Raw genomic sequence first — 18,446 nt, 5'->3', positions numbered from 1 at the left:
AACTTAGTTGATGTTATAAAATAAATTATGAATTAATTCTAAAATAACTCATGTTTCATTTTAAAATAATAAATAACTAATTTAATAAAATATTCTTAAAGTCTTCGATATTGTTTATGCTAAATAAATAACTATTCTATAGTTTAATGTTTGGTATGCAAAAACTCCAAAGTACTTTAATCATATTATAACTAAATGAACCACAAAGTTTTCAATTAAGTAAAATATATTTTATTGAAGAAACATTTTTATTACGATATTGTCTTCATTTTCAATTTATTTTTCATCGTCTTCTTTTTTTATTCTTCCTCCCACTATCTGATTCTGGTACTAAATAAAAAAATAACAATACATATTATAATGAGTCAGTAAAATAGCTAAAAAAACACATTAACTGTAACTTATAAGTTATACTAATTTAGATTTATACAAGTTATATACAGGATGATTCTTTTATCATTAAAAATTCATTATTTCAAGAAGTGTAAATATTTTTGAAAATATTATTTTCCATAGTTTCAAGTCGTTTACAAAACGTTTTTATTAAAAAAATTTTTTTCAAATTTTTTTCTTTTTTGAATGATAACATAGTTTTTAATTTCATATTCCAAAGCAGAATATATGTCTAAGTATTTCAAAACATAAAAATCGAATTTAGGGCAAGTAGTTTATGAGTTATAAGTATTTAAAGTTTTGATGAGCGGAGTTACCCCACAAAATGTTTGTCAACTACTCCGCTCATCAAAACTTTAAATACTTATAACTCATAAACTACTCATCCTAAATTAAATTTTTATGTTTCGAAATACTTAGACAAATATTCTGCTTTGTAATATGAAATCAAAACTCTATGTTACCACTCAAAAAAGAAAAAACTTAAAAAATTATAAGGATAAAAAACATTTGAAAATATAATTTTTTATTAAAAACGTTGGTTAGTAAATGACTTGACACTATGTAAAATAATATTTTAAAAAACATTTATATTTCTTGAAATAATGATCGTTGAATGATAAATGAATCGACCTGTATATTAGATTTAGTGTTTATATTTCAGATAAGTCATTAGTGTTTGCACCAATGGGTGAATAGGCCTAAGGATGTTGTGACATAATATATCAAACTGTTAATTTTATTTATTTATTAATTATTATACTCAAAAAAGTTAAAATGGTATAACATATTTTTATGTCAAAGAACAGTCACTCATTGCCTTATCCAAAATATATCAATGTTGATCTAATGAAATATGTAAGAAATACCATCTTATTATAATTAACCTTTTTCATTTTTTTAATTTCAATTTCTAGATCTAGGTATATGATTTAATTATTTAAGTTTAAAATAATTTGAGAAAGGGTTTCTTAAAATTGTATGGTTACTGAAAATGGCAAAATTAAAAAATACAGGAACATAATGGTACATCTGGAGTAGTGAAAGGGTTAACATTAATATAAACAGACTTATAAAAATTGGTCTACATACCACTGTATCGAGATAATCTACAATATATTGGCAGCGTCCGGCACGTTCCACGTGTTTGCGCCAGGTCTTGATTTTGCCCATACATCTCCTGCATAAGCATATAGATTTATCATCGTCAACTGTTAACTAAATATATAAAATTAATATTATTACATAATGTACAATATTATTTATCAAATTAGTAATTAAACACATTCTAAAAGCCAAAGTAAAAAACATTGACATTTGAGTCAATGGTGTCACATTAGATTTTAGACTAAGTAACCATAAATTAATAGGTTTCAGATTAGAGTCCATTCAAAAACGGCAACGACTATAATGTGGTTTAAAATAATGAATAATACCTACAATCAGAGGCGGCTCGTGCCTTGTAATTTTTGAAACGATAATGTGCTACCATGCATTGGATATTATCTGCCATAACTTATCACAATATATCAAGGTTAACTACTATAAATAATATATTGTAATTAAATAAATACCCGATAAAAACAGAATAAAATAAATAATTTGAATTGAAGAATCTTAAAAAAATGAATTGAAGTTAAGTTCATTATTTTGGGTATGTAAGTATACAGCGGTCTGTATGTATCCTACCTATAAAATTTTTCCCAGTCTACATAGGCACCTATCTTCCAAGCCACCTCTTCCTACAATAATCATAATTAGGACTCTGGACTTATTGAATTTGCACATTTTTATTGAATAGTCCAATAAATTGCCATGTAAGACAAACATTTGTTTCAAGTTGTTACAAATTTAATTACATAATGATGTAGATAGCCCAGCTATATATAAAAAAAAAACATTGGTTTACCGTATACTACCTATACTCATATATTTTATAGTTAGGTAGTTCACAAAATGGTGGTAGACCGCATATTGGTACAAATGTATAATAGAGGAATAGGCATACATTTAATCAAAACTACTAGATAGGCCTTGAGCCTTGAGCCATCTCATGTAAAATCAACATATAATAGTTAATAAACAAATATATAAAAATTAGCAACTTTTGCTATTGGTGAATTTGTATTTGAATTATTTGTGAGTATACTATTTTTCAAGGCTGGGCATTAACAAGTTAAAAAGTTAAAGTTAAGTTAAAAAGTTAATTTAATTTAAACTTTTTAACTTAACTAGTTACTTTGGCTTTTCATTAACTTAACTGTAAACTTAATTTATTTTGTTTTTAATTTAATTATATTTCACTATTTCAGACTATTTTATTTTTATGTCAAAAAATATTTACCGTGAAATGTTAAAAGTTAAAAATTCATACCGTTCAAATTTAACTTATATGGAAATACTGTATAAAGTTTTAACACTGCAACCTATGATTTAGTTTTGAGTCGGAAAAAAATTAAAAGTATGCTAGCGCTGTGTAAACAATTTAACTTATTTTGAACTTAATAAAAAGTTTACAAAAAGTGTGATTAACTTTTAAGCTTAACTGAGTTAACCTACAGTTAAATTAACTTTTAACTTTTTGTTATTAGTGCATATTAATTTAATTTAACTGAGTAAAAAAAAAAATCATTACTTGCCCAGCCTTGCTATTTTTATATAATAAGACAAGTATTAATTCGGTATATTTGTGCCAATTATTAAATATATTTTCATACTCGTAAAATAATGTCTGAGGTTTATGACACTAAATAGCATAACTTCTAGAATATTATGCCTACTAATTTCTTCACCTCACGACAACTATAATGAAATTGTATAACTGAAGTTTAAATTAAGATTAAATTAAATAGTATATATTTAATAATGTTTAATTTCTATGACAGCTTATAATAAAAAAAAAAAAATATGTGCATACCTATTAAAAGAAGTTGAAAATAATTTAATTAAAAGTTTAATTTTTTTGTTGAAATTATTGATATTATTTATCTCAATATAAGTAAGTTTAATACTTACTTTACAATTTTTCCAATTTAAATTTAATATGATTACTCTTTTATTTATTATGATTGTTTTAAATTAAATTATAATTCAATATAGATCTTAAGTCATCAAGGTTGGATTACGAAAACGATATATATTTTTCAGTACTTATATATTATCTACAATACTAAACCACAGTTATAGTCTACCACTGGTTAACAGTGTTATATTAATTTAAGAAAATTGTTTATCTTTATTCTACAAGACAAAATAATATTAGTAAATTTTCCCAACAAAAATTTGAGAAAATTGCTGTGACTTTTCCATATGGGCCATAGTACCTATTTCAGAATTAAAACCCTGTAAAAAAAGTAAGCAGGTAACCTATGTGTGTTTGTTGCAGGGAATTGGTTTGCCCGGATGGTTAAGTATATACCTAAACATTAAATTTTGTTAGGCAGACCTATTAACAGTAACACTTTGCTAAGACGGATCGCTTGGAGCCGTCCAATTTTTCTGTCTTGACAGAGTTATTGACTTTATGGGGTTCACACTAATTATGTGGTTGGGATTAAATAAATTGTCTGTGTTACTAGGATTACATTCTTACCGAAGTTTTATTGAATATTGTTTTGTCTTGAACATTACAAAACCATCTTAAAATAATATAACGCAGTGTTAACCTGTGATAGTCACAATGAAGCATTTGAGTTTTACCATGTATCGTATAGATTGTTGAGATAACCATAAGTACAACGGGACCTATTTTTCTTATAATAAAAGTATGTGAAGAGATCAAGGTGTACCATGGAAGGTATAAACAAAACATACCAACAATTAAAAGTTAAATGTACTTACTTGGACCTTGAAGTATGAATTGATATCGCTCAACCACATAGAAGTTTTCGCTCCAAGCTTTAGAATATCAACGAGGGGCACCTCACGAAGACAGATGCGGCAGACTTCATGAACATTCATATGCCTCTCCATGATCTTCAATGATATTGAAATCAGTGCCTATAAGAAATAAAACCAATGAATCAATAGTTTAAAGAAAATATCAATAACACTATACCGAAACAACTAAAGTATCTTAGAGGAAATTAACCACCAAAAAATGTTCAGGTTATGGTAAAATACTAGTACGCAGACGAGTGACGACCAGACGACCAGCGAGTGAAGTAGTGAATTACGAACAGCGAGGCGCCATTGTGATGATGTGCATCATATATTTTTTTGAACGACCAATAATAATTGGTAATTTTGTTTATCCCATGGCTGTATGGCGAGACGCCGACTCATAAGCTAATGATAACGTAACGGCTAAAACCGCGGTCAATTGATAAGGTCGCGTCTTTGAAAACGGTTTGTAAATGAAACTACAGCTGATAGCCATCACCATTGGGTGCGCGGCAGGTTGTATGCTCTACGAACGCCGATAATATAATATAGACGTGATAACCATAAAAATATTATACTCTTATGAATTATGACGCGAGGATTGCGAGGGAAAAAAAATATCAAATATCATACAATGCAATATGTATTTGAATATACTTTTTCAAATACAACCATTAATAATATCACAGAAATTGTAGGCGTTTGGGAGACACTGCTGAACGAATTCTTGCACGTAGTCTGTGGGTACTTGTTTACGTCCTGTGGATTGTGATCCGAAGTTTAAACCACCGAAAAATGCACGGAAACTACCTGTATTCACCTACACCAACCTGTGGTATACGTTTGTTCACCAGAGTTACGGAAACGTTTAGTTACTGCCAGTGTCGGCCTGGGATCTAAAAGGCCCAGGAGGCAAATTATTCAAAGTACCTCTCAAAAATATCAAATCTCAAAAAAATAATTTAAAAACGTCTTATAGATATTTATCACATAAAATGGATGGATATATATATATAATATATAGTAATATAATATCGATCAAACATCACAGTACGTATTTGAATATAATCATAGATTCCAAAATTATAATATAATTAGATATATTATTATTACCACGGAATAAGCTATTATGATTTTAGTATCATTAAAATAATAAAATGTATATTATATTATTATTATGAAATTATTTAATGGATCCAAACGCTAGGCTATATATATAGTAGCTAAATGTTGGTAAATAATTTCATTTATTTCTTGAAAAATACTGGTCGGGGCCTCGGAGGCGTTCGCCTAGCCGCCTGTGGTGTTCAATGAGTTACCCGATTTGGCCAATTTCGATGTCCATTCACACAGTGTCATTCCCCTGTGACCATGTGAAGATTATTAAATATTAAAGACTCACATATTTTAAAATTTTTTAAAAACGTAACTTTTTTTTATCGCCCGCCGCCGAGCCGTATATAATCTTGGTGATTTTGAATTGAGTCCACCTTATTATCTTTTCTTTGAATTGAGTCCGTAAAGATAAAAATGTCATAACCACCCAAAAGCCGGTGACGACTGTATACATGATCATATACATGATCTTTTAAAAAAAATTGCAACACCGAAAATGTAAAATAAATAACGCCACTGGATTCTCCAACAAAACAAATTGAACCACTCTTGGCATTTGCATGTATACTGTCTATTATGCAGCATTCAATATGGTTCTTAATGTTATATGTGTCTGTTGATTTTGAACCGGTTTCTTGGAAAAACATTAGTTGAGATCGCAAAAGAATGTTGTCCGCATTAATATGATCTTCATATATTTTTAATGATCTTATATTATGTGAGTAGTATATATGTACCAATCATGGCGCAGCTCATAATATATCAATAAAAGATCACAAAGAAAACAATGTGCAAAAAGATCAGAAAATCTAATTGCAATAATAATTTAAATATTTTTCTAAAAATCTAAATGCAATAATAATTAAAATATTTTTTGAAAAATCCAAAAATCTTTGAAAACGATTTTACACTATGACATTAAGAGAGGGACTTATAAAGAATTAAAATCAAAAATGTTTAATGTAAAAATGAACATTCTAACATAAATAGCAACAAAGTTATACTTAAATGAAAAATATGAAGCGGGGGGTAAACTTTTAATATGTAGTGTAGATAAGCATATAAAACATATCTGTGTTGTTCTCACTTGAAAATATCAAATAATAAATTAATTATAGAACTAATAATATTAAACGAGGTCAAATTATTAAAAAATGCAAAAAATCTGCAAAAGTAGTCCTATTGTCATGTGATAGACATCGATTTTTTTATTTTTATATTTTTTATATTTTTTATTTTTTTGTTGACATCTGTACAACAGGACTACTAAGATTTATAGCCGTCATCGTATCACAACACAATGAGGAGGCGTTATTTGTAGACTCCAGTGACCAGTGAGGGGAACCTTAGCTATGATAACACAGGTCACACTAGTGTCTTAAATCCGACTATACTCAACATATAATCGAACAAGCCAAGTGTCGTGTAGAGCTGTAAATACCACAAATAAATTCCCCCCAGCCAGTATCGAACCTACCATGTATGCATACAAAGCCTAACGCGTTCCCCACTACACCACGACACTCGGGCATGTATAATAGTATAGCAAACACTATTTAAATAGTATTAAGCTAGTATAATTGTATCACGCTGTATAGTATAATATATAATACTTCGTAAGTATTATATTCACACTGTATAATAGTCAGTAGATAACATTCCACAACAGGATGTTAAAAAATAATCAGTCGAACGTTGATATATATATTATTATTATTATTATATTAATTTATTATCCTAATTCTAATGAAAATTATATAAATATAGAACAAGATTGTAGATTTAGATTAGGTAGAAATGGTGAAATACCAATGGACACAATTTTTAAAGGAATATGTGAAAATACACAATAAATGAAATTGAAAATTTATTGAATTGTTACGATATTCCTAAAATAAGACTTGAATTAATTGATGGTTTTATAAATATTTCAGCCTCATTCGGTCTATGTTTTGATGAATATTTGTCAAAATGTTTAGGTTTTGATTATATTGGAGATTTTATAACGCAAGCAAACCCTATAAATAAAAAATGGCCTGCTTCATACGAAGTAGCACCAGATATTTTTTTATAAAATAATAGGTACAAAGAAAGTATTGATTTATACACAAGGTTTTATAAAAAATATTAAAGGTATTATTTCTACTAAAAATAGTAAAACCGAATTAAAAGGAAACTATTCAATTGAACAATTGAATAGTTTATTCTCTTCAATTATAAAGTTGGAAAATAATGGTAATTACTAGGGCTCGGAAGTTGTAGGAGCTAAAAAAGGTAAAACATGCAAAAAATATTATTAATAGCGTGTAGTGTGTACTTTTCAAGAAACTTTCGGAATTCGGTGTTAGAAATTTTGTGCACAGGAATATTTGCTGTCATTAGTGCTTTGCACAAATCTTTAGAAAATACCGACTTTTTGTTGGGTGCAGTAAACAATTGCTGAGTATATTCTGAGGACTTACTTTCGACCTTTCGACGAGCTGCTAACATTTCATGTTTATTTGTTTTCAAATGCTGCGTGACCGTATATTTTTTTTCTGCATTTACTTTAACTGAGCATACTTTACAAAATAGTATATCGCCATCAGTTGAAAACACGTCTCCATATTCTCTTAAATATCTTTGTAAATTAATGTCTTTTGGCATTTTAATAAAATCGAAATAAATAATTAAATATAAAATTGATCAAATATACGCACTTCACCTACTAACAATACGACGTCTAAAACGAAACTGTCAAACATCAATCGTGTACAATCGACAGTAACGATAACTTAGTCATTTTGAGTTTTATATTAAATATTAGTTGAAATATACAGGTTAAGAAAGAAAAAAATCAATTTTTTTTTGAAAAATATGAAATATGCATAATATGTGTATAAAATCAATGAAATATGCACTTTTTAGCTAAAATTGGCAAAATATGCAAAATATGCATTTTTAATTTTTGTATTTATAGAGTCATTGTATAGAACGGATTTATAGCTTGGTCTGCTATAAATTGAGAACATACAGAAAAATATGCAACTCCTACAACTTCCGAGCCCTAGTAATTACATTAAGATAACAACAAAAGATGATTTTTCATTGGACAAAAATTTTAAATTAAGTTTAGGGATTGACAATATGAATAATTTATATAAACACATTGGGGAAACCTTAAATAATAATATAAATAAACGATTATTAGATGTACATTGCAACATAATTGAAAAATCTTTTTCATCTATTAATAATGTTAATCACATCGAGGAAGATCTTTTGTATAATTTTTATTATGATGGTGTTAATCCTTATATAAAAATTAATCCAATAATGTACATACCAGTTAAAGGAAATTTTCAAACCATAGTAATACATATTATAGACCAAAATGGTAAAAAATATTATTTTGATGATGATGATTTCATTGTTAATCTTGATTTAATTAAAGAATAAACATTAAAATATTTTTTCAATGGAAATATTCCATTGAAAACAAACACATTTTTATATGTCAGGACTTTTAACATTTCCTTAACCCTTTATAGGGCAAGGGGATATATATTTCCCACCCAAGAAAAAAAATTCTAGCACTGTGTGGTCACAGGTAATATTTTTCCCACTTGTTTGAAAAAAACCGTTATTTTTTTCTGTATACGACAGTGTCAATTATATGTATTTGATAACATTTCAAATAAGAGAAATAAATCGATAACGACCAAAGTGGGAAATTATCTACCCATTGCCCACAGGCGATACACTTTTTTTCCCTCCAATAAATTTCCTATCAAAATTGTTATTTGTTTTAATTTTAATAAATAAGCAGCTTAACTTATAAAGTCTTTGGTGATATTAATTTAAAGATAACATTTTAGCGCGTTTTTCTGTGTTATCTTACGGTTTATTTGAAATGTATTTTCTGTGTTATCAATTTATAAAAATAATTGAATATTATTTTCAAATATGTAGTTGTGGTTTTGAACTTATAAAAAATACTTTCAAACTTCACTAACAATCTTGAAGTAAGTATATTCTGAATCATTATTTCATACTCTTTCGATAAATATACACTTTTGGGGCCAAAAATGACCCACTTACAAAATATTTACGTATAATTATCAATTTTTTTCCCAGATGCTATCAGAATATGAGATTCTAGAAGAGTTGAATGCTATTACCGATGATATGGCATTCGATTCGGAAGACGGAGGAGATTCTGATGCAGAAGACTGTACCACCAATGCAAATAACTCTCTAAGTCAACCAGTATGGCATTTATCTACCAGATCATCAGGTAAATAAACCAAATAATTATTTTTTTAATTTATAATTATATTTAATTAAAAGTTTTTTTTTACATACAGGTTCTAGTATGGCTGAAGCTGAAGTGCAGGTGCCTAATGTATCAAATATTGAACAAACAAATAGTAACATTCCTTCTACTTCTCAAGGTATATTTCAATTTATAATTGTTCAATATTTTGAATTAGATTTTTGTTTGTATTTGTTGTATATATTATAAAAAATAAAAAAAAATTTGGTACAAAAATATTGTATTATACAATTTAGTATATTATATGTACCTAGAACCTATATAACATTATTTATTATTTTACTAAAATAAATTTGTACCTACCTATATTTATGTAAATGTATGGAATATGTTCTTATAAACAACATTGCAATAACTAATGTATTGTACTGTAAAAATAAAACTATGATGAAAACATTAATATAGTTGGTACCAATAGTTATATATAATCTTTAACATAATTAAAATTACTATTAATTAAATCTAATTATATCAAGTAGTATTCTAATTAATTATTATAGTTGTTGGTAAAATATATTGATAGATAATTTTATTTTGTCAGATATACATAATGATTTGGAGTTGCTAGAAGATATTATGTCCAGCTCAGATGAGGAAATGGATGACAGTGATAAAGATAAAGATTATGTACCAACTCAGCAACAGCAACTACTTGTAGATTTAGATGAAGTTAATGACTTACCTATTGATGTAAATATATTTCTAAATAATGATGATCTTGAAAACGAACTCCTAAATGTAGAAGCAGACAATATTTCAAATCCAAATATAAGTGGTGAAAACGAACTCATAAATTTAGACGTAGACAATGTTTCTAATCCAAATATGAGTGGTGAATTTAATTTTGTAAAGTCAGGATTTCCTCCAAAAAAATTTAAAAAAGTTAGATTTAGAGAAGAACAAGGTCCAGTAGACAAAAACGTTTATAAAATGCCGCCAATAGAAATATTTAAATTGATGATTGGTCCTATATTTCAAACTATTGTTCAACAAACAAATTTATATGCTCAGCAAAAAAATGTTAATATCAACACAAGCATTGAAGAAATAAAAGCATTTATTGGAATTTTAATTTTTATGGGTTACCATAGCTTACCTAGCATCAGGTTATATTGGTCAAATGATCCTAATTTTTTTTGTGAACGTGTGGTCAAAATCATGCCTGTAAAAAGGTTTTTGAAAATTCTACGGTTAATTCATCTTAATGATAATTCCCAAATGCCATCAAGAAATTCTTTGGATTTTGATAAATTATATAAAATTCGTCCTATGATAACGCATTTGAAAGATATTTATCAATCTGTATATCGCCCATCAAGATACTTGGCAGTCGATGAAAGCATGGTAGCATATAAGGACGTTCCACTATGAAACAATATATGCCCATGAAACCTATTAAAAGGGGTTTCAAAATATGGGCATTGGCTGATTCTTATAGTGGTTTTTTACTGAATCTTGATATATACACTGGAAAAAAATCAAATGGAATACCTGAGTATGGACTAGGAGAAAACGTTGTGTTATACTTGACCAAAAAATTGAAAAACTTATTTACTGTGTTTTTTTTGATAATTTTTTTACCAGTATACCTCTAATTTTTAAACTTTTGTGTGATGGTATATTTGCATGTGGAACATTTAGAGTAAACAAAAAGTATTATCCAAAACACCTTATGAAAAATGATGGTAAATATACTTCTGGTGACATTGAATATGCCCAAAGTGAAGATATTGGTATTATGCGATGGAAGGATAGAGGAAGTAAACCAGTGACACTTGTTAGCAACATGCATAACTCTTCAGATACATCTACAGTACTGAGAAAAAATGGTAAAGGGGAAAGGATTCAAGTAAAGTGCCCTACTGGAATATCAGATTATAATAAATACATGGGAGGAGTTGACAAATTTGATCAATATATGTCTCCATACTCAATTTCTCAAAAGTCGAGGAAGTGGTGGATTAAACTTTTTTATTATATGGTTGATACTGCTATTGTTAATTCTTATATTTTATATAAAGAAAGTTGCAACAAGAATAAAAAAAAGTACATTACACATTTAGAGTTTCGATCGAGATTAACGGATGAGCTTATTGGGAATTTCTCATGCAGGAAAAAGAATACATCTTCCCCCCACGAACAAAGATATAAAAAAAAACAAAAACTTTCCATCGCTCATGATTTTACAGCTGGAGTTAATCATATGACAAAATTCATAGATAAATATAGAAGATGCAAAATGTGTAGCACTAAAGCAAAAGAAAAAAGATCCAATATGATTTGTTCTACATGCGACATAACACTATGCAAACAATGTTTTGTACCATATCACAAACCTACCTAAAATTGTTTATCCCTATTTCATTACTTTTATTATTTATATGGAAAATTCCAGAAGTTTATTGTTTTATTTTACTAGAAATGTATCAGGTTGTTGATTTTTATTTTAAAGATATATAATAATTATTATTTATTTTTTATCAATTTTAGTTTTACTAAGTATAAGTTCAATTGTTTTTTTTTTATTATTATTTATGAATTTTAAATACATTTTATAGGGATGTGCATTACAGAAATGTTGTGTTTTTAATGTTTTTTTACTTTTTTTATTTTTATTATATTTAGGTATATTAGTTTGAATGAGGCTTGTATATTTTTCTAAGTAACCGCATAAGTGGGAAATATATTACCATTGCCCGTTCAGTAAATCCCACGGTCGTAAAGGTGCAAAGGGAAACTATTTTCCCACCACTTTTCCAATCATGCAAAACAAATTAAAAATTTTCCAATATTTTTCCCAAAATCAGAGTACTCCATACTGAATGTATACCAATTTTCAGAACAATCTGGTGATTTTTTTTGTTCTGCCCTATAAAGGGTTAAAGTCAAAAAGTACAGCAATCTCAATCATACAAACACATTTTTATATGTATATTTTAACCACTAAAAGTTTCTTCAATTGTACCTTTTTCAATGTCAAACAAAAATTCATCTTCTCTTATGAAAAAAATAAAACAAATTGTGTCTTTGGGTAAATCTTCATGTAACTCAATATGTATAATAATATTTTTTTTAGTTGCAGAAATATTAATTGGTTGGTAAACTGTTTTAATTAGAAATATTGACCTAAATAATTTAAAATCATTTGGATCATTATACATCAATGGAAGTTCTTGTTGATTTTTATGGTAAGTTAATTTATAAGACATTAAATTCTCATAAGATTGACAAAATTTATTATTCTTAAAATCTTCATCTTGACATTCTTCAGGATAACGTTTTCCATTTATTTCAAACCAATAGTTTCTAACACAACAATGATCAAATTCACCAGGATCATGATCTTGAGTATTTAATTTGTTTGTTTGTAATCCAAAACCACAAAACTCAGGAGAATTTTCACTTCAATATTGTGTTGATAAATCAATTTTTATAGTTCTTCCAGAAATATTTCTTTCCTCAATACATCGCCACGTTTTAAAATTAAAAGTATACTTTTTTTCTTGAGAAAGTTCAGTTAACTCTTTTAACAATAAAACTTTTTGCAAAGGATTGTATTCTACAATTGGAATTTTAATTGTAAATTCATCAATAATAATTTTACCATCTTCTGTTCCTGCAACATCTCTTTTTAATAATGCATCATCGTCTGTATTTCTAGTAAAACATAATTCCATGTCACAATTGAAAACAGGATATGGATGGTCTTTGAAAAATGGCATGCCAAATTGAGATAAATTACCCATAACATTAAAATGACCTCCACCTTTAAATTTACTTACAAAACCTGAGTTTATAGTTGGTCCGTTTAAATCCAGAGAGTAGCTTATAAAACTTTTAATTGTACTTACTCTTCCTGTATACTCAATTTCATTTATTGTTTTACCACAAATTTTAGATATACATTTACTAATTAAAAATGGAGTAAAATTATCCACTAGTTCTATTTTTGAATCTTAAGGATATTCTTTTCCATCTTTTTGCAAATACCTACCAGACATAAAAAACTTGGTTTTTCTAATGTCCAGAAAACTGTCCATACTATTTATTTTAAAAATTGTGTCTTCATTAGGTGTATTAAGATGAATGATATTTGTAGGTATCCATGTTTTAGTTTGAACTCTTTCAATAAAAAGATCATACTTTTTAAAAATATTATACATTATTTATATTAGTAAAAATAAAATAAATTTTTATTAGTAAAAATAAATTAAATTGTTATTATAAAAATGGAATTAATTGCAATAAAACCATATTAAATAAAAAATAAAAAAAAAATCTTTATTTCATTTACCTATGCGACTTATGTTGTTTGGTCCATCAGGTTATGGTAAAACAACTGTGTTGAGGAGTATAATTCTAACAGCCGGATTCATAGATGATACTTAGAATATTCTTAGATAAATCTAAGATATAAAATTAGATTCCTATTCATAGACATATTTTCTAAGAAAATTCTAAGAAAATTCTTAGAAAAAAGAAAATCTAAAATTCTAGATTTTTATTGGGTATTCATAGAATTTTCTAATAGCATAATTAATTTGAAACTAGGAAAATTCTAAGAAAATTCTTAGGTCAGTTGATAGCTACCTTGATGCTTATAATATATCAAATTTTTCGCATTTGAACTTCAAAAATCTAATAATTATTTAATAGTTAATAGTTAACTAATAACTGATATACATGTTCAATATGGATATGTACAATGATGACTTTTATTTTGATAATTTTTATATTGACAATTTTTATACTGTGCAAAAAATACCAAAAAGGTATATTAGAGACATGCAAAATCCCATTGAATTCTTTAACGACACACAGTTTTTTGAAAGGTTTCGATTTCCTAAATACATTGTTTTAGACATTTTATTGCCAATAGTGTTAAAAAATATAAAACCAGTAATCGATTTAAGAGGACTACCTATAAGTCCCATTATGAAACTTTTGACTGCACTAAGATTTTACGCTTCAGGATGTTATCAGGTATGACAAATCAATTTGAAATTATTACAATATTCTGCTAGTCCTGATACACTAATGTAGCTTTTTTAAATGAAGAGAGTGAATGGTGATATGTATGGAATAAGCCAACCTACTATAAGTCGCATAGTAAAAGAAATATCAACTGCACTGTGTCATTCACTACAAACCTGGGTTAAGTTTCCTAGCATTGAAAGTATTCCAGAAATAAAAAATCAATTTTATCAAATAGCCCAATTTCCTGGAGTTACAATGGTCATGGATTGTACACATATACAAATTAGCAGTCCAGGAGGTGAAAAATCAGAGTTTTATCGAAATAGAAAAGGCTGGATGTCCTTAAATGTCCAACTTATTGCAGGACCAAAGTTGCAAATTTTTGATGTTGTTGCTAGGTGGCCAGGATCAGCTCATGATTCTAGAATATTTGAAAATAGTAAAGCATGGAATATAATAAATCACGGGTGAGTTTTAAAATAATATATAATCATAGATATCAAACTAGTTAAATATGGTTTCAAGTATCTAGGATTATTCGTTATTGAATTATATTTCAAACATAGCTTAGCGATATATATATATATATATATATATATATATATATATTTAAAACAGTTTTTTTAAACAATGCTGTAATAGTTAATATTAACTTCTATAAAATATCCTTTACAAATTACATTATAATTCATGAAAACATTATAGGTCTACTAATGGTAAATGTTTGGCTGATGGTGGTTATGCTCAAACAAGGTTTGTCTATACTCCACATCCGAATCCTCAAACAGCAGCAGAAAAAAAATATCAAAAATCTCATATTAAAACTAGGAATGTAATTGAAAGAGTCAATGGATTACTTAAGAGTCGGTTTCGATGCTTACAAAGGAAACTAGGAACACAGTTACAAACATCAACTAAAATAATTATTGCCTGTGTTATTTTGCATAATATTTGTATTCATTACAAATTTCAAAACATTATAGAAGACAATTTTGTTGAAAACCTTCAAACACCCACACAAATAAACTCCAATGATATAAGAGGTAGTTTAATCAGAGAAGAATTTATTGTTGGTAATTTTTCATAATGTCACAATATGATCATTATGATCAGTATTTTTAATTAAACAATTTAAAAGTAATATAACAACATGACCTATATTACAAAAGTATTTTTAAGAAATTAACATGTATGTTTTAATAAAATAATAAATATACAAATATGACTATCAGTCTTTTGAATTAAATAATATAAATTTAAACAATATAAACAATATAAAAGTAATATAGTGATATGACTTATATTATAAAAGTATGTTTAAGTAATTAACATGTATATTTTTAAAAAAGAATAATTAATATATAAACACGACTACCTGTCTTTTCTATTAAACAATATAAACTTAAACATTTTAAAAGTAATATAATAATATGACTTCTATTATAAAAGTATTTTTAAGTAACTAACATGACATATTTTTATAAATATAATCAGTTTTTTTAATTTTTATTATTATTAATTATCACAGTAAATCGTGGGAAATCATGTATAGGTACATTTATTTATTTTCATTAAGCTTCATTTTTTTATTTTTTATTTTTATGTCAAGTAATTCAAGTTTTTTTTCATAAACATTTACCTCTAAAGCATGAATTGTTTTATCTTGTTCAATTAAATTAATTTGTCTTTTAATCCTTAATTTAGCTTCATGGTTGAAACTTTCCAAACGTTTCTGTTCAAAGTCCTCTACAAAATACAGAATAATAATACAAATAATGATAGTTGGTCAATGGTCAGTGCTAGTATAGTTTATTATGGTTTTATATATCTAAGCCATCTAAGGTTTAAGCAGAAAGAACGTTATTGAATAAGTACTACTTTTCTAAAAAAACATAATATTTCAGGAAATATAATTTTAAATTTGTTGGATAGTTACTTAACAATAATATAATTACCATTTTTTTTCATCTTGTCACTATCCTTTTTTCCTGTTGAACATTCTTTTGGTAATGTAGGTGAAATGTTATTAGATGTTGAAGTGGTAGTTATAAAATAAACTGGTTGATCTGAAACTATTTTGTTTTCTATTGTTGTAGGTACACTGCAGTGTAATGGTATGTAATCACTATCCGGTGTGTCAATTAATTCAATATCAGTTATTTCATTTAAAAACTGGTCGGCTGGACAGTCATTAATAATTGGCTGACAAGATGGGCCTCCACCAGTTGTATATTGATGCCTTTTTGTGTCTCTTATTTCTGTCTTTCTACTTTGTTTGATATTGTCCCATTTTTTCTTAAGCTGGTCAGAAGAACGCTAAACATAAAATAAAATATCACATAATAGGAAAACTACTAAATAAATAAAATATTTGAAAAAATTATAGATGAATACAAATGTATCATATTATGATACTTACAGTAACATTTAATCCTGCGCTATTGAATTCATTAGCCAATGATTCCCAAGTATTTCTTTTGTCAGCTACTGTTGAATATTGTTTACCAACTTTTTCAAGTATAAATCTATGCTTATACACTAGCTCAGAAAGCAGTGACAATTCATCGGGTATAAAAGGTTTGTTTTTTGACTTTGACACGTCTTTTTCAGAAATACTTTTATCCATGTTTTAGTTAAAAGTATAAAGATTAAAGAATATAGGAACTAATAGTTAGGTAATAATAATAATTAATAATAATGTCAATTTATTGTCAAAATGTCAAATAACTGAAATAACATTTTAGGTGATAACAACAACAAATATGTTGATAACAATGCCATTGGCGTTTTCTTTTCCAAGTGATTAGTATATTCTTAATTAAAGTTTTTGTGACGACTTAGAAAAATCTAGACAAACATTTTAGCAGAGAATTATCTTTTTTTTTCTCTGAATACCTTCTTCAAAGATTATCTACGAATTTTCCTACAAAAGTTTTTTCTTAGAATTTACTAAGTACTTTCTATGAATCCGGCTGTAAGTCATTGGACTAAGTATGAAAATTTATATATTTTTACAAAAAGTATTGATCAACCAATTTATATTGAACTAGTAGAAATATTTGAAGGTATACCTGAGATTTATTTTTATATTTCTAACACAGATGTAATATCTGTAGACGAATGTGAACGTGGTAGTTTAGTTGTTTTTGATGACATTCCTTTAGATGAACAAAAACCTATTTATGAATATATGAATAGATCAATACCAAAAGACATTTCGGTTATTTATTTAAATCAATGTTATAGTTCAGCAAATAAGCAATATATAAGAAATAATTTAACTCTTTTAATTGCTTTTAAATCAACACAATATATAAAAAATGTTTGGGATGATTTTTTAAGTAATACTATTTCATTAAACGACTTTAAAACTTTATGTTCAGATTGTTGGGAAAATGACTATGGATTTATAACAATCGATCTGATTAATAACCGTTTCTACTATAAACTTGAAAAACAAATAAAAAAATAAAATGTAATATAATAAATGAATGTTAAATAAAATCAAAAGAATTTAAGAAAAATAATAAAAACAAATTTAAAAAAAATCACATCTTCGGACCCACCAGAAACACAAAACAATTTTAAGGAAGGAACTAATTTAGAAAACGAACCTGAAAATATTAAAGAATTAATTCATCTTGAACAAAATTTAAAAAATTCATTTAAGTCAGATTTATTATATTCTGAAAAAAAGTTAAATCATTTGAAAAAAGATGAATATGAAGATGAAGATGAAAATAATATAAAAAAATTACAAGAA

The 18,446-nt window shown here is 26.8% G+C and overlaps 4 protein-coding genes across 4 annotated transcripts; 2 read left to right on the top strand and 2 right to left on the bottom strand.

The window, feature by feature from the left end:
* Positions 1-269: 269 nt before the first annotated feature.
* On the bottom strand, positions 270-4,562 carry LOC132934402 (uncharacterized). The gene is made up of 4 exons (XM_061000711.1): positions 4,451-4,562; positions 4,234-4,392; positions 1,486-1,611; positions 270-330 (listed from the first exon to the last, which is right to left on the bottom strand). Exons 2-4 carry the CDS (start codon positions 4,363-4,365, stop codon positions 277-279), a joined length of 312 nt encoding a protein of 103 aa, XP_060856694.1. The 5' UTR covers positions 4,366-4,392; positions 4,451-4,562; the 3' UTR covers positions 270-276.
* A 6,511-nt stretch (positions 4,563-11,073) lies between these two features.
* On the top strand, positions 11,074-12,050 carry LOC132947647 (piggyBac transposable element-derived protein 4-like). The gene is made up of 2 exons (XM_061017925.1): positions 11,074-11,225; positions 11,348-12,050. The coding sequence occupies exons 1-2, from the start codon at positions 11,074-11,076 to the stop codon at positions 12,048-12,050; spliced, it is 855 nt and encodes a 284-aa protein (XP_060873908.1).
* A 2,417-nt stretch (positions 12,051-14,467) lies between these two features.
* Positions 14,468-15,519, top strand: LOC132947639 (putative nuclease HARBI1; the record flags this gene model as incomplete). Its single annotated transcript, XM_061017919.1, has 3 exons — positions 14,468-14,689; positions 14,765-15,122; positions 15,389-15,519. Coding segments are annotated over 3 exons (711 nt in total), but the record flags the coding sequence as incomplete, so codon positions are not given.
* A 508-nt stretch (positions 15,520-16,027) lies between these two features.
* Positions 16,028-17,402, bottom strand: LOC132936440 (myb/SANT-like DNA-binding domain-containing protein 3). The gene is made up of 3 exons (XM_061003172.1): positions 17,103-17,402; positions 16,639-16,999; positions 16,028-16,429 (listed from the first exon to the last, which is right to left on the bottom strand). Exons 1-3 carry the CDS (start codon positions 17,307-17,309, stop codon positions 16,242-16,244), a joined length of 756 nt encoding a protein of 251 aa, XP_060859155.1. The 5' UTR covers positions 17,310-17,402; the 3' UTR covers positions 16,028-16,241.
* Between the last annotated feature and the right edge of the window lie 1,044 nt (positions 17,403-18,446).

This window comes from Metopolophium dirhodum, chromosome 1 (genome assembly GCF_019925205.1).
Source record: "Metopolophium dirhodum isolate CAU chromosome 1, ASM1992520v1, whole genome shotgun sequence".
Classification (NCBI taxonomy): domain Eukaryota; kingdom Metazoa; phylum Arthropoda; class Insecta; order Hemiptera; family Aphididae; genus Metopolophium; species Metopolophium dirhodum.
Note: the sequence above shows the minus strand (reverse complement) of the source record. Positions and strands in the feature narration are given on the sequence as shown.

Excerpts from the sequence above, each read along its gene's own strand:
- LOC132947647 (XM_061017925.1), top strand. The coding sequence starts at position 11,074 with ATGAAACAATATATGCCCATGAAACCTATTAAAAGGGGTTTCAAAATA. Across the intron at positions 11,226-11,347 it reads GGACTAGGAGAAAACGTTGT|AGTAAACAAAAAGTATTATC; the intron begins GTTATACTTGAC and ends TGGAACATTTAG.
- LOC132934402 (XM_061000711.1), bottom strand. The coding sequence starts at position 4,365 with ATGGAGAGGCATATGAATGTTCATGAAGTCTGCCGCATCTGTCTTCGT. Across the intron at positions 1,612-4,233 it reads ATTCATACTTCAAGGTCCAA|TTAACAGTTGACGATGATAA; the intron begins GTAAGTACATTT and ends TTATATATTTAG. Across the intron at positions 331-1,485 it reads TAGATTATCTCGATACAGTG|TACCAGAATCAGATAGTGGG; the intron begins GTATGTAGACCA and ends TTTTTTATTTAG.
- LOC132936440 (XM_061003172.1), bottom strand. The coding sequence starts at position 17,309 with ATGGATAAAAGTATTTCTGAAAAAGACGTGTCAAAGTCAAAAAACAAA. Across the intron at positions 17,000-17,102 it reads GCGCAGGATTAAATGTTACT|CGTTCTTCTGACCAGCTTAA; the intron begins GTAAGTATCATA and ends TTTTATGTTTAG. Across the intron at positions 16,430-16,638 it reads TGACAAGATGAAAAAAAATG|AGGACTTTGAACAGAAACGT; the intron begins GTAATTATATTA and ends TGTATTTTGTAG.